The 17,570-nt window shown below is 39.2% G+C and overlaps 1 protein-coding gene across 1 annotated transcript in view; it reads left to right on the top strand.

The window, feature by feature from the left end:
- The window catches only part of LOC137422153 (protein unc-13 homolog B), a 745,568-nt gene that overhangs the window by 390,974 nt on the left and 337,024 nt on the right, over positions 1-17,570 (top strand). The window contains exons 15-16 of the mRNA XM_068108912.2: positions 2,977-3,140; positions 9,890-10,037. Coding sequence (XP_067965013.2) covers positions 2,977-3,140; positions 9,890-10,037 — 312 coding nt within the window. The remainder of the gene's footprint in view (positions 1-2,976; positions 3,141-9,889; positions 10,038-17,570) is intronic.

Raw genomic sequence — 17,570 nt, 5'->3', positions numbered from 1 at the left:
CGACGGCAATAATCAGGTTCTTGCATCCCAACACAAAATACTTTACTTTTTCCAGGCTGTCCGCCACTGCTAGAGCTTCACCCTCTATCGGAGCATAGCGCGACTCCGCTGCATGGGTGAAGCGGCCTCCAGCAAGGGTGATTTTCCAGCCATCGGGGCAGCACTGTGGGGTTTCACCAGGGCATCTGCAGTGTTTTTGGAGGAGCCAGAAGCCAATCCCATCCTTTGACCAGTCAGTTGCGAGACATGTTGTCCGTTCCTTGTCAAAGATCCGGACCCCATTTGCGACTTCAGATATGATGAGTCGTTTTGATTCTTCAAATAGGGATTGTAGTGTTGCATCCCAGTAGAAGGGGGTGGATGGTTTTAGGAGGTCCCGAAAAGGTCGCATCCTCTCGGTCATGCTGAAGCAGTATGCTACGTGTGAGTCATGGCGTGGATGGAGAGCTGGATAGCAGCAACGGCATTGTCGGTGCTGTCAGTAACGTAGACACAGCTCGGGAAGGGGCAGACTGCAGCAGGCATCTTCAGATGAGTTGATTGTTCATAAACAAGAATGTATCAATTGAATGCAGGTTTATTAGCAACAACGATGAACAATCAATCTGCAAGACAAAGAAAGCGATGGTAGATATTAGAATAAGATAATAGATACAGAATATGCAAATAACAATGCGCAGTATTACACAAGATGAGAACGCAATAGAGAACAGCACCATACAAGAGTTGTCTAAAAGTGGAGAGAGAAAGGACAGGAGGGGAGGAAGCACAACTTGCAAGAAGAGGGGTGGCTTGGTCAGGTGGGGGATGGAGTGAGGTAATGGAGTATGTTGGGTATGGATTAAAAATAACATGAGTAGGTGTTTTACAGCCAAACATTAAGCATTGAATTCTTTTTTTACATATAGAAGTTTACAGCTATATAATAATAACGAAAGACGAGAAAGAATCTGAAAATCCAGAGCCCGTCTGCATCCACTTTGTGTTCAGAATTCTTTTTCCGTGAGCTGAGCATGACGAAAACAGCTAAAAAATACAAAAAAACTTTACGATCTCAGGCAACCGTGACCTTTTGACCTCAAAAGCAAAAGGATTCAGTGACCCAATATGCAAACCCTGCTCAAATCTCAAGTTTTTTTTCAATCGCATGAAAATTTACATTTTTTGCAACCCCGACCTTTCACCTTTTGAACTAAAAAATATATATAAACAATCAGCTTCTAACTTTTGATTGCTGAACCAATTCAGTAGCCCAATATGCAAATTTTGAAATTTCAGGTCAATTGGATGAAAATTGACAATTTTATGTGATGGTGACCTTTGACCTTTTGACAAAATTATTAAGTTGTCTTCTCCATATTCTCATAATAAAGCTTTGTTGAAAATTTGATGACAAAACTCAAATGGTAAATTAAAATTTCAGGGTAATTGAATGAAAATTGATGATTTTACATGATGCGGACCTTTTTTACAAAATTATTAATTTGTCTTCTCCATATTATCATAATAGCTTTGTTGAAAATTCGATAACAAAAGCTCAAATGGTAAGAAAAAGTTATGGCCTGGACAGACACGTTGACACACACAAACAAGAAAGAGCAATCAGAGATTGCAGATCCTCGCCAGGACGTGTTTTTAGTGGTTTTTAAGGCTTTTGTGTTAAAACAAATATGGTGGCCGAACCACATGACCGATGACATCATCGTTAGTTTTTTCCTACACCAATCGTCATAGAGCGTCATAGATGATGCTCAAGAAATTTCCTCTTGATCGGATGAAGTTTTGTACTTGTCAAATTATGACATCATCATTAACATATGTTATTCCTCATGGAGAGTTCTTTACGATGAGCCATGTCTCAATTTTTCTATGCAGTGCTTTCGGAGATATCGAGGTGCAAAGTTTTTCGGTTTTTCCAAGATGGCGCCGTACCACGTGTCCTATGATGTTAAAATTATCTTTAAAATATTATACAGAAGGAGTTGCACCTATGGTGAAAATTTCCTGTCAAACGGACCAACGGTTTCAGAGAAAATCATATTTATTCTGTGCAGACAAACGGAGTCAAATTCAATACCCTGTCCTCTGGCGAGGGTAATAGGTGATTGCGAAACTCTGCCTCCCATTATGCGGGGGACAGACTAATAACACACGGAGAATGTAAAATGTAAGAAAGAATGACGAGAGCGAGAATTGCTTTGCAATATATATCCCCTACCAATGTGATATTTTCAAAATCCGAAAAGAGCATAAATCTGTTAAAAATAGAAGAAATGCCCTGAAACTCGAACTTGTTCTGCAACTTATCATAATAAAGCCATGCACCAAGTTTCAGTCAAATATGTTAAAGGATATGGAAAAAAAAGTCTGGAAAACCACAGATGGGACGGACCCACTAATATATTTTATTGTTGGTTTCACTATATAGTACAATACACAATAACATACATTGTGATGCACGGTATGATTCATTGTATTATTAGTCCCCTACCGGTGTACACCGGAGGGGACGAAAGGTTTGCACTCAGTCCCTCCGTCTGTCAGTCTGTCCGTCTGTCAGTCCGTCATGCAAAGAACAGTTTTCCGGACTTTTTTCTAAACTCTTAATGCTAATGATTTCAAACTTGGTACATGGTTTCCTCATGATAAGTTGCAGATCAAGTTCGAACCTCACGACGTTTCGATCATTTTTGACAAATTTATGGCACTTTGAACTTTGGTAATTTCCCCAACAGTTTTCCGGACGACAGACTGCCGGTAGGGGACATGTATTGCAGCGCAATACTCAGAATGCTTGTTTATAGTGCAATGCATAATGATGATTTTTATGATGATACACGTCATCATCTAGGCTGGTTGTTTGGGAAGGCAACAGGAATTTAAATTCTAAACCAGCATACCTGAATGACACCACTTTCTGACGACCTCCCTCTCCCTCCATCCCGACCCTCCTCTCCCTTTCCCCTTCACAAACAGAACATGTTCCACGTACTTACAGATGTCCAAAACAATGGCATTGTAAAAATCCCAGACGCAAAAGGAGACGAGGCTTGGAAGGTTTATTTTGATGAAACTGCCCAGGAGGTGGGGGATGAGTTTGCCATGCGCTATGGAATCGAGTCAATTTACCAGGCCATGACGTAAGTTTCCCGTCGTTGCTCTGATCACTGATACTTCAAAAGGTCGAAAAATGTAACGTAGCATGTGGTAAAATGAAAAGTTTGAGATTCATATTATTACGAGAAACTTCAAATCAAAAAATTATACAATATGCAATATTCCAGCATACCAAAGTAAAGCAGTAATTACCTGAAAGCGGTGTATTGACTGACTGCCATATGACACACCTGTGAAAATTAACTCGGCCTTCCACACCAGAGACTCGAAGTGAAGGCACTTCGTCAGACCGAGCTGGACAGCAGCTGTGCTAATTCCCTCGTCGGGCTGCCAAATAATGCTTGCCCTTCTGTGTTTATCTCCATTATGTGGTAAGGTTTGATGATCTTCATTACAGGGCATTCTCGTTCCTCCCTTCGCCATCTCCTTCCATTGCCCCCCACTTGTGCAAGGGTGAATGAGATGCAGACAGCGCAAATATTGGAGATATTCCATTTAGTGTGTGTGTGTGTGTGTGTGTGTATGTATATGTATATATATATATATCCCCCCTTCCTCCCACCCTCCCTCCCCCCCTCCCCCCGCCTTCCCATGCCTCCGCCCCCCAAGCCCTCTCCTTCCCACACATCTTCCGATGTCCCTGTTCTCTGCTGTTGCACTTGTGTGTTTCCCTCTCTGCCCCCCCACCCCCCATCTTGTCTCCTGCTCCTTTTATTGTATGTTTTGTTTGTCCGATTGTTTTTTTTTGTGATTGATGTTAGCTCTTATACAACCCTCAATCTTGTATACAAAAAATATATATATATATATATATATATATATATATATATATATATATATATATACATACTGATTAAACCTTTGCCAGGGAGAGTTATAAGACAATAAGTAAGTAAACAAAGCCTGTCATGAAAAAGCTCGTAAATTATACTTGAACCAGTGAGATTTCTTCCCATTCACCTTCACCATGATGATGAACGTGTACCATGCTCTTTACAGAGTGCTGGTGCTGCTGAAGCAGTTTCTTGGAAATTGTTATGCTGGCTAGTTTGCCATCGCCTTCCCAGCAGCCAATCAGGGCAGGAATTTAGAGATTGGCCAGGTGCCGGTGATAGCTCGCCTACTCTTCATAAAGGACACTCGGAATTGTTAACATCCGCAAACTAATGCCAGCAGACGGGCCGCCCAGTTTAATGTCCATCTGAGGGCCGGCGCACACACATCGATGACTGTGCAACGCCAGGATGAAAGTTTATAGCTGAGCTGAGATTCTAACCCAGGCTAGACAACTCTGAGGTGAGTTTGCATACCTCTAGGCTATCTGGCCAACCTTTTACCTTGAGCAGCGTAATGCACGTATGGCCGTTATAAAGCAAATTATTTGCATCCATGTCTTCTTGTTTCTCAGTATATGAGTAAACAAATTAAAATTACAAACTTATTTCTGTTCCATATTTTGGCAGTTGTGATCTGTTATGTTAAGCCTCAAACATAACTTCACCAATAAAAATTTAAATATCAATATCCCAATCTCTGAATAGGTTCATGGCTCCTAAATGCAGACTCGTGATCTTATTTGTAGGTGTTGATCGAGCACAAGGCTGTCACACGTTTTTATGAATGATTTCGTTAGGTGGTTTCAGTCTATTATGTGCACACGTTTATGCTGATATACCTATAATTGGCCATGGAATTAATTCCCTGTTGTTTAGGATTTTATAATGTTTATGATTGTAAATGCTAGCTCGAAATATATCGACAGTAAAGTAAAATATAACTAGCAAGAGCAATCAGAGATTGCAGACCACCCTCACCAGGAATCGTTGTGTGGTGTGTTTGTGTGCTGGTGTGTTTGTGTGCTGGTGTGTTTGTGTGGTGTGTGGACGATGCATTGACGAAGTAGGTTTATGTTCATGCAGCGGACACAGACATTTTCAGTTTAATTATATAGATTCACATTCCAATCGTATGTATTTTATAGACGTACTCATGTTACAATGGAGAAGATTATCATGGGGCCCGCAAGGCTAACCCCCTCTCGAGCAGGGAAAATAGCCTTAAAATGCCTGTTGTTGTTGTACTCATGTTAAAATCATACATAATCTTGGGATGTACTCACATTCCAATAGTATGTACTTTATAGACATATGTACATGGTAATAGCACATTTTTGTAAAAAAAAAAAAAGCGTTCTTAATTATGCATAATTTATACACGTACTCATATTCTAATTGTATTCTTACTTTACAGACATACTGCCATCCTAATTGTACATACTTTATGGACATACTCACATCCTAATTGTACATACTTTATAGATGTATTCACATCCTAATTGTACATACTTTATGGACATACTCACATCCTAATTGTACATACTTTATGGACATACTCACATCCTAATTGTACATACTTTATAGATGTATTCACATCCTAATTGTACATATTTTATAGATGTACTCACATCCTAATTGCACATACTTTATAGATGTATTCACATCCTCATTGTACATATTTTATAATGTACTCACATCCTAATTGCACATATTTTGTAGACGTACTCACATCCTAATTGTACATACTTTATAGAAATACGCATTGTAATTCATACATACTTTATAGACGTACTCACATCTTAATTGTACATACTTTATAGACATACTCACATCCTAATTGTACATACTTTATAGACATACTCACATCCTAGTTGTACATACTTTATAGATGTACTCACATCCTAATTGCACATACTTTATAGATGTATTCACATCCTAATTGTACATATTTTATAATGTACTCACATCCTAATTGTACATACTTTATAGACGTACTCACATCCTAATTGTACATACTTTATAGACATACTCACATCCTAATTGTACATACTTTATAGATGTACTCACATCCTAATTGTACATACTTTATAGACATACTCACATTCTAATTGTACATACTTCAGAGACATACTCACATCCTAATTGTGCATTCTTTATCGACATACTCACATCCTAAACATACTCACATCCTAATTGTACATACTTTATAGACATACTCACATCCTAATTGTACATACTTTATAGATGTACTCACATCCTAATTGTACATACTTCAGAGACATACTCACATCCTAATTGTGCATTCTTTATCGACATACTCACATCCTAATTGTACATACTTTATAGACATACTCACATCCTAATTGTACATACTTTATAGACGTACTCACATCCTAATTGTACATACTTTATAGACATACTCACATCCTAATTGTACAAACTTTATAGACATACTCACATCCTAATTGTACATACTTTATAGACATACTCACATCCTAGTTGTACATACTTTATAGATGTACTCACATCCTAATTGTACATACTTTATAGACATACTCACATCCTAATTGTACATACTTTATAATGTACTCACATCCTAATTGTACATACTTTATAGACATACTCACATCCTAATTGTACATACTTTATAGATGTACTCACATCCTAATTGTACATACTTTATAGACATACTCACATTCTAATTGTACATACTTCAGAGACAAACTCACATCCTAATTGTGCATTCTTTATCGACATACTCACATCCTAATTGTACATACTTTATAGACATACTCACATCCTAATTGTACATACTTTATAGACATACTCGGTTGAAAGATGAAAACGCGTAATACTGGCTACCACCAGGTAGCATTTGTGGCTGCCGTTATCACATTATGTGCGAACAGCCATGTAGACAAACAAACAATAAATATGTTGTGCATAGCACAATACTTGTGAAATCCCTAAAATAAGTTGTTCAACTTTGGCCTATGTTTACCTTTTGGCCTATGTTGACCTCAAAAATAATTGGTGGTTGAATTCAGTGACCTGGCATGCAAATCCTCTTCAAATTTCAAGTCAGTCGGATGAAAATTGATGATTTTAGAAATTCAGCCTATGTTGACCTTTTCACCTTTAAACCTCAAAAACAATTGGTGGTTCAATTAACTGTCTGGATATGCAAATGCTGTTCAAATTTCAAGTCAATCGGAATAAAATTGAGGATTTTAGAAATTGCACCTAAGTTGTTGACCTTTTGCCTATGTTGACCTTTTGGCCTATGTTGACGTAAAGAATAATTGGTGGTTGAATTCATTGACCTGATATGCAAATCCTCTTCAAATGTGAAGTCCATCTGATGAAAATTGAGGATTTTAGAAATTTGACAAAGTTGCTGACCTTTGGCCTATGTTGACCTTTTGGCCTCAACATCAATAAGCTTCTTGCAGATGAAAATCTCTCCCATTCCATGAAGTTTTTGAAGATGGGTTTAAAAATTGTGATTTGTAGGCGATTGACATACAAACAAACAGACAAACAAACAGACAGAATAAGGTGCTCGACCAACCAATATACTTGACAAATCTTCGATTTTCACAAGTAACAAACTGACACAAATGTAATACCCTCTGGTGAGAGTAACAAGTGTTAGTGCTAGAAGGTGCATTTTAAAGCCTGTCGATGGATTTCGAGCTTTAAGGTTATTCTAGTGACTTCCAGGCGTGGAACCATCTAGTAATATTGACTGATATCTAGGGTTCCTTGAAAGTTTGTGAGCGAGAGCATAGGTATCGTAAAGGAAGGTAAGAAGAGAGGAGGAAGGGCAAGCGAGTGAATCTTTGCTTAATTGTCAGGCGACAGTTCCATGCTGATCTGTTGTCACATTTTTGTTTCTTGTTCATAAAAATCGAGTTTGGTCCACATTCGACTGACTAATGGTTGGACATCGATTGATTGAAGAACATTCTTCTGACAAAGGCATTTCCCTAAATAACACGCAACTTCATCAAATATGCATCTTAAATTAACAAACCAGGTTTTCACCATATAAAATGGCCACCGGTGTTAATCACTTGTGTAATATGCAGGAAGTTGCCGGCGTTAATCACTTGAGTAATATGCAGGAAGTTTCCGTCGTTAATCACTGGTGTTAATCACTTGAGTAATATGCAGGAAGTTTCCGTCGTTAATCACCGGTGTTAATCACTTGAGTAATATGCAGGAAGTTGTCGGCGTTAATCACTTGAGTAATATGCAGGAAGTTGCCGGCGTTAATCACCGGTGTTAATCACTTGAGTAATATGCAGGAAGTTGCCGGCGTTAATCACCGGTGTTAATCACTTGAGTAATATGCAGGAAGTTTCCGTCGTTAATCACTGGTGTTAATCACTTGAGTAATATGCAGGAAGTTGCCGGCGTTAATCACCGGTGTTAATCACTTGAGTAATATGCAGGAAGTTTCCGTCGTTAATCACTGGTGTTAATCACTTGAGTAATATGCAGGAAGTTGTCGGCGTTAATCACTTGAGTAATATGCAGGAAGTTGCCGGCGTTAATCACCGGTGTTAATCACTTGAGTAATATGCAGGAAGTTGCCGGCGTTAATCACCGGTGTTAATCACTTGTGTAATATGCAGGAAGTTGCCGGCGTTAATCACCGGCGTTAATCACTTGAGTAATATGCAGGAAGTTGCCGGCGTTAATCACCGGTGTTAATCACTTGAGTAATATGCAGGAAGTTGCCGGCGTTAATCACCGGTGTTAATCACTTGAGTAATATGCAGGAAGTTGCCGGCGTTAATCACCGGTGTTAATCACTTGAGTAATATGCAGGAAGTTTCCGTCGTTAATCACTGGTGTTAATCACTTGAGTAATATGCAGGAAGTTGTCGGCGTTAATCACTTGAGTAATATGCAGGAAGTTGCCGGCGTTAATCACTTGAGTAATATGCAGGAAGTTGCCGGCGTTAATCACCGGTGTTAATCACTTGAGTAATATGCAGGAAGTTGCCGGCGTTAATCACCGGTGTTAATCACTTGAGTAATATGCAGGAAGTTGCCGGCGTTATTCACCGGTGTTAATCACTTGTGTAATATGCAGGAAGTTGCCGGCAAAATGGCCACCGGTGTAAATCACTTGAGTAATATACAGGAAGTTGACGGTAAAATGGCCACCGGTGTTAATCACTTGAGTAATATGCAGGAAGTTGCCGGCGTTAATCACCGGTGTTAATCACTTGAGTAATATGCAGGAAGTTGCCGGCGTTATTCACCGGTGTTAATCACTTGTGTAATATGCAGGAAGTTGCCGGCAAAATGGCCACCGGTGTAAATCACTTGAGTAATATACAGGAAGTTGACGGCAAAATGGCCACCGGTGTAAATCACTTGAGTAATATACAGGAAGTTGACGGCAAAATGGCCACCGGTGTTAATCACTTGAGGAATATGCAGGAGGTTGACGGCATAGATTGAATGCAAACTGTCTCATCAAACACGACCTTGACAAAGTCATAACAAAGACTCTATAAATGGTATGTTCTGTTTTCTTATTTGACGCTCAGCATTTACAAAAGGACAGACCATGGACAAACAACCATAGGTTGGCAACTATTGTGCAGACTTAATGGGCCTAATGGCCTCCTGCTGCATTGAAGTGCCATCCTTGTAAGGGAACTCGTATTATATTATTAGTGTTATTAATATCCTTATTATTGTCAATATGGAATCATCTAGCTCTTGTCGATTTGCCAGTATGGTTCGAAGCATCGATGCAGTGCATGGTTATCTTGAACTCCCAACCATCCGTCTATTCTAAATCACAACAACGAAGGTCACTTTGTGAACAGAAGGGGGAATGTCTGTGTATCCTTCCTGTCTCCTCAGGGGGAATTATGGTTGGAAATGTGTGCAACTGTGCGTGTGTACCGCAGCCACTTCTCCTGCCTGTCTTCCAAGTACATGTGTCCTGGTGTTCCGGCAGTCATGAGTAACCTGTTGGCAAATATCAATGCTTACTATGCCCACACCACGACGACAACGGCGTCTGCATCTGCCCGCTTCGCCGCCTCCAACTTTGGAGTAAGTCTTCACTCGGTGATGCACAGTAGCTTTGCTTTGCCATGATAGTGTTGTTCGGTGATCGGGTCTTGGGTAAACCATGGTCAAGCTGGGTGTAATTGGCCCAGCATATGATAATTATACAGGCATAGTTAATGTAGGGCAGACACATAAAGCACAATGGGCATCATTTGTGACGGCACCCAACACATCACCACATAGAACACGCACTTGGTCAATAAATCAGAACTAATCCCGGGCAACTACGGCCATGGATCTTTGTACAAAAAGAGGATGGTCTCAGAGTGGTGGTATACTAATGAATAACTCAAAATTTCTGGTAGAAGATAAAATAAAGGGGGAATTGTGTATGTCTCTGGTAGTGGTGCAGAGATGGTGCCAGGGGTCCGCACGGTCTGTGCTCGGACGGCGCTCAGTGAAGATGGAAAGAGCTTGGCTCGTGTTTTGAATTCACTCTTCCCGGAATGACTGAGGCTCAGCACACCACGGGTCTTGAAAGCACAATGTGCTATTGTGGCACAGGATCTTCGGCATGTCCCAAACCACTTGACCACCAATCACCACTGCACTTCAGCTCAAATGCTTACCTCCTTCGTGTCGATTCTCAAGTGGCTCCAGCTGCAGCGTCCCAAAGCTCTCCCATTTATTGGGACGCATACGCCTCTTAAAACCGTGAGCCAAAGCCTGTCTCACCCCGCTGAATGTTGCTCCATGGACTAAAGCACTCCTCGTCCATTGGAGCAGTGTATTAGCTGTCAGGACCATGCGGAACTGTCGGGAATGATCAATTAATTAATAACAGGAGGTGCGGAAAAGGAGAGATCAGATCCTTGGGGCATTTGGCCCTCTAACCCAAATCTATTACTCATTAACCCTTTCAATATAAATTTTTCCGCAGATGTGCTATTCACAAAATTAATGTGGAGACGGAGCATTATGTACAATATCTACCAATACAAAAATGGCGGTGGGGAGTGGAGCGTCCACCAAACCATATTTTAATAGCAGCACCATGTAGTACTAGAGGATTCATCCGACTATTAAATCAATAACACTCATAAATTGAGGCGCAATAACTGAAAATGTTGTGATTGGCAGTAGGGACTGTTTCCACCGTTGAATAATTTTCAGCCTCAATAAAAAGGCCACAAGGGGTCACCAATTAGATTGCATGCCATAAGGGTTCCTCTGGCAACTGCCACTAGTATCGAGCAGCCACAAAAACAAATGCAGTCGCAAAACTTGAACGACATTTCACCCCAATATGTGGCACGTACACTAATTTCTGTCAGCACATTCCGAGCACATTGGCACAGCGAAGATTCAAACGAGGCCTGTTTCTTCATTTCAAAAGTAACAAACCAAATTGTTACCATAATTGTTGATTACAGTCCTGAAGATACTCAGGAGTTCCATCAATGAGGGAAACTGGTTTGCTTATTAAATAATAATTGAAAAAGTATGATTGGCTTTTCGATACCATGAAAGTTTTCTTCTCTCCGGTGCGTAATGTATGCCGAGACACACTTATTAATGAAACAAGTCACGTTGTTGAACCATGTTCGAGTTTCCACTTGGCAGTATGATTGGCTTTTCTGTACTGTGAAACGGTTCCTCTTTTAACAGATGCTGAGACACGCGTGTTAATGGAACGCGTAACATTGTTGAACCATGTTGGAGTTCCCCACTTTTAGTGTCCGAGACCGATGTCCTTTATTAAACCGCAGTCTGAGATTATGAGATGACAAAGAGGCTCAACAAAGCAAAGTACCGGGTTATTTCATGGATGCTGCAGAGCACCCTGAATAAGAATTACTCCTCGATTCCAGAGAAAGGCAAGGAAAATTGCTGTAGATTGAGAAAAATAATAGCGGACAGTGAAATGAAACTTGTGCCACTGAGTGCATTAAACCTTGCAAAAAGATGATGACAGACATGGCGATATAGCAGTATTGTGTCCTGGGAAAGCAAAGTGCAGCAGGCCTTTGTATAATCAATTTCTGAACCACAATAGGAATATAATTGTAATTTACACACCTGCCATGAATGATTCCGGTAACTTGATCAATTGAGCAAGATCTGAGAGAGGCCTTCAGGGATTGGCTGTGATTTGTACGTCGCTTTCCTCGCGTATTTGATTGCACTCTGGTTAAAGCGAAGATCGTGTCATGGTCTTGATGGGAACGAGCACGTATTGTCAGTGTGGATGGTTCCAAAGTCACCTTGGGAGTCCAAGATCAGGGAATAGGTCACAGAACAAGTCAATTATGAATTCAATACTTTACAATTTCCTTGATGCCAAGCCATCCATATGCATCGTAAACCAGTGCAGATGTCCAATGCCTCCAGAAAGTATTCACACCCCTTGACTTTTTCTCATTTTGTTGTGTTACAGCCTGAATTTAAAATGGATAAATTTGAGATTTTTTGTTACTAATCTACACATAATACCCCATAATATCAAAGTGGAAATTTTAAAAGAAATTCTACAAAATAATTAAAAATGAAATAAAGAAATATCTAATTTACATAAGTATTCAACCCCCTGAGTCAATACTTCGAACAAGCACCTTTGGCAGCGATTACAGATTCGAGTCTTCTTGGGTATACCTGTATCAGTTTAACACATCTGTATGTGGGGGGTTTCTCCCATTCTTCCTTGCAGATTGCTCAAGCTCTGTCAAGTTGGATGAGTTGGGCGGGGTTAGGGGGGTGGGTGGGCGGAGGGGGGTGGGGGGGAATCCAACTTGAGTATGCTCAAAGGAACCCTGTAGTTCTGTCAGAGTGGTCATTGGGTTCTTGTTCACCTCCCTGATCAAGGCCCTTCTTGCCCAGTTGCTCAGTTTCGTCGGAAGGCCAACTCTAGAAGGAGTCTGAGTAGATCCATATTCTTTCCATTTCCTAATGATGGAGGTGCTCTTTGGAATGGAGGTGCACATTTCCTGTGCTCTTTGGAACTTTCAACACTCTAGAAATTGTTTTGTACTCTTCTCCAGACCTATGCCTCCTCACAATTCTATCTCGGAGTTCTACAGACAGTTCCTTGGACTTCATGGTAAAGTTTCTGCTCTGACATGCAATGTCAACTGTAGGACCTTATATAGAAAGGTGTGTTTCCTTGTAAATCATGCCCAATCAATTGAATTGGCCATAGGTGGACTCCAATCAAGTTGTTTCATTTCAAGGACGATTAAAGGAAATTGGATGCACCTGAGCTTAATTTGCAGTGTTATAGCAAAGGGGTTGGATACTTATTGACTCAAGACATTTCAGCCTTTCTTTTTTTATTACTTTGTAAAAATTTCTAAAACAACCATTCCACTTTGACATTATGGGGTATTATGTGTAGATCAGTGATAACAAAATCTTCATTTAATCCATTTTTAATTCAGGCTGTAACAGAACAAAATGTAAAAAAGGAAATGGGTGTGAATACTTTCTGAAGGTACTGTATTTGCTGGTATGCTGCAAGTGGCTCGTTGAATATAATTTGTGTCATTGGCAGGTATGAGGTATTCAGTTATATGAATGAGATACTCACAGTAATCCAATGGTAGCTAAACTTATTATGTTTTTCGCTATTCAAGTATCTATCATGGAAAACTAGTCTTAATCGAGAAGACCAGTGTCGATCTGAATCGACAGAGAGGTAGAATTCTGGACGGGATCAATAGAACATAGATCGTGGTATACTAATCACTGTGGGGAGCAAGGAGCAGCTAACATTTCAGGCATTAACCCTTGTATGCAGTGATTGGGCCACGGAGGCCCACATGGTTTTTTTTGTTGCAAAAACTATGTTGTACAATTTTTTTTTGGAATCAGCCTCATTTTCACTGACTTTCATGTTGTTACACAAAATTCAGTGACGTAAAAAAATTAATTCAGGCTCGTGGGAAAATCTTCATTCTTCACTTATAACCTGAAAATCCGACACGAATGCAGGCCTGGGGCCTTCGAGGCCCTGCATAAATGTTGTTGTACTACTATGTTATATCATTATTTTCGTGATATGAGCCTCATTATATGCTCCTATAACTTGGTTACAAATAATTCAGTGACAAAAATATGAAAATTAAATAAACTTTACACGAATACATTCGTGGGGCCTCCGAGGCCCAATGGCTGCATAGGTGTAGGATTTTTGACAGTTGTGGACATATACATTCTAAATAAAAGGATTAGTGAATCATATTTTTTGAGAAAATACTCCTCAACGCAAATGCACCTCAACGTTTTAGAGAAAAAAAAAAGTTGAAAAACCAAGAACAAAAAAAATTTTTTGCAAAAAAAAAGAAAAGATTCATTACTTCTATGGGGTTCTTCCAACTAATAGGATCAATGATTCACATTTTCTGAGCAAATACACATCCATGAGCATCGACGTGGATTGGAAAAGGATATGAAAAAAGAAATCTAGAAAAAAAAAATTAAAAATATTACATGAATACATCCTTTGGGCCCTCCGAGGACCAATGGCTGCATTTATGTAGGATTTTTGATGCCTGCATCTTAGAGTTAACACGTCATTGGAGCAAAGTACTGTTTCAGGCTTCTTTTGCTCCTAAGACTAAGTGTCAATTTCTCAAAACATCAGCTTCTCATTGCTCGCCAGGGCCGTGATCATACCTCAAGCAATAGTCCAGTCATTATATGAGAAAAATGGGATCAACCCACCGCAAATTGCAAAATAATTTCTTTTATCACCATGTCTCCCAGAAATGTCCCTAGAATAACTTATAAAAAGTCCTAGTGAATCCAAGTAGTGGAAGAGTGCCTAATTTGCATAAATCCAAGATGGCTGCCACCATTTTAGAAATTCACCAAATTTGCCCAATTTTCGCTTCTAATTAATCATTTTTCATTCTTGCAAGGCACTATACTTGTATTATCGTATATATATATATATATATATATATATATATATCCTACAGAGAGAAGATGTTGTGTAAAATCAAATATTTATTCCCAAAAAATCAAAATGGATGCCAAAATATCTCTATTTTATCAATTTCTGGTTATAGATTTTCTGTGAATTTTGTTATATATTTAAATTTTACATTATTTTGTTGTTTTTCACTTTTATGTTACATTATCCAATTTAGTTTTCAGTAATGAAAGCAAATGACATCAAATCAATACACTTTTTGTGATCATAGACTAAAAATAGACTAGAAAATAACATATTACTGTTGAAACTAATATGCAATATCTGTTCATTTTGATTGTTCATCGATTCGTATTATTCGTCAAATGTCTCGTCATCTTCAATGCTTGTCGCATTGGTACAGACGCCTCTACACTGAACACACCCGGTTGAACAATCGAGCCCATGTTTTCTGCAGCTACACTGTCTGGTGCTGCATCCCATTTTACAATTACACCTGACCACATCTAGGAGTTCTGCTGGGGCTGCCTCCTTATCTGTGAGGACTGGCAGGTACTTCCCATCTTGCTCATACCAGCCCCAGTCCACTGGTTTTAGGTGATATTCGCGTCCCATCCACTGTTGCACTAAGGGTGACGACTTGTTCTTTTTTCTTGAACGAATGCTGTGCAACACTTTTTCCAATCATATTTGTCAATATCCTGTTTCCAACTTCTTTGGCACTGTCAGCATTCACATTGGCATCAGCGGTGACACCAGTCACAATACTGGTCAGTGTTAGATTATCAAGAAAAAAGGATTTCTGTCAGTCAGGTATATGAGGAGATCCTGTGTGTCTGCCATATCCTTACCCTGTCTTGCGTCTGACAAATCTTTATGTTGCTCACTCGTCAAGTAGCTCACTGAAGTCAACATCTGCATTGCCATGTTCACTTCTGAACAGGCAGTGGTCGACAGCAACCACACCAGACGCTGTGTCTCCGTCATTCCACGTCCACGCGTGAGTCCACCTGATGTTTTCATGCTCCGCATCAATATCTGTTCAATAACCAGGTCTGATGAGAGGCCTGCCCAATATCTATCAGATCTTCTTACGACATGCAGTCCATTTTGAAAATGTTGAAACACTTCTGGGTGTGTTTGCTTTAGGGAATCCATAGTCTGCAAATATAGATAAACGGACTTGGTGTAATTATTGTGACCTGCAGCAGCTAGTTATATTGTGGTTTATTGTACTAATGATCAAACATTAAACACACTGAAATATTGAAAATAGCTTGATTTGAAGTGAATATTTGGTGAAGATCGGAACATTCAAAATATCATAGTGGCCATCTTGGATTTATTCAAATTAGATATTGTTCCACTAATTTGATTTTGGAGGACTTTTGATGTTTTTCTGGAAGCTTTTCTGAGTTGACTGGATGACATAAGAAATAAATTATTTTGCAATTTGTGGTGGGTCTATCCATATAATGACGAGTACAATGCTCTTTTGATTCCATTGAAGTATTTAATCTATATAGATTTATTTTGACGAATATTGAAGTTGTTTTTCTTTCGAATATTGTGAGTACGTTGGTTGTATAACCTTTTGAGCAAGCTTAGTAGATGCTATTTATCTGCTTTGTTTGAGTATGCTCACAGATTTTTTTAAAGTCAGATTTGTTTTTTTCCTCTAAAGTTAAGGAAGGAACTTGTGCATGTGGTGTATTGCAAGGTGACAAATATATTATTATAAGACAATTCCCTAGTTGTGTTATTATGACAAGAACATTCAACACAGTGTATGGGATTTTTGATTGGGGTCACAGCTCTATCGGAAAAGTGCCAAGACGAGAACGGCAAACAGGCCGATCCTCGGTTCCGAGAAGATCACACAAGCTGAGCTATTGTCGGCCATTCGCAAACACATGCAGCACCATCCCTCTTTTGATGATTTCACCACAAAACCTCTTTTTACATCGTTTTTATAACTACAAGCATCACTGACCTGACAAAATGTTTGTTCAACGATTCCACATCGCCAGGCATGCTATAATGATGTTTTTCATCGGAATCAAACAATGAGTGATTATTAGCTCAAAACCTAGTCGGATAATGAGATAAAACTGGATATCCTGCTTCTTTGTTTATGTTTGCTGATGAGTCTTCCTCTTTGTTTATGTTTGCTGATGAGTCTTCCTCTTTGTTTATGTTTGCTTATGAGTCTTCCTCTTTGTTTGTTTCTTTATGGATATTCCCCTTTGTTTATCTTTGCTTATGAATCTTCCTCTTTGTTTATGTTTGCTTATGAATCTTCCTATTTGTTTATCTTTGGTTATGAATCTTCCTCTTTGTTTATCTTTGCTGATTAATCTTCCTCGTTGTTTATGTCTGTTTATGAATCTTCCTCTTTGTTTATGTTTGCTTATGAATCTTCATCTTTGTTTGTTTCTTCTTGAATATTCCTCTTTATTTATGTTTGCTTATGAATCTTCCTTTTTGCTTATCTTTGCTTATGAATCTTCCTCTTTGTTTATGTTTGCTTACGAATCTTCCTCTTTATTTGTTTCTTGATGAACCTTCCTAGTTGTTTATCTTTCGTTATGAATCTTCCTATTTGTTTATCTTTGGTTATGAATCTTCCTCTTTGTTTATCTTTG

This window comes from Myxine glutinosa, chromosome 2, assembly GCF_964187855.1.
Source record: "Myxine glutinosa chromosome 2, kmMyxGlut1.1, whole genome shotgun sequence".
In the NCBI taxonomy this organism is placed as follows: Eukaryota; Metazoa; Chordata; class Myxini; order Myxiniformes; family Myxinidae; genus Myxine; species Myxine glutinosa.
The sequence above is the reverse complement of the archived record's forward strand: the minus strand, read 5'-3'. Positions and strand labels throughout refer to the sequence as shown.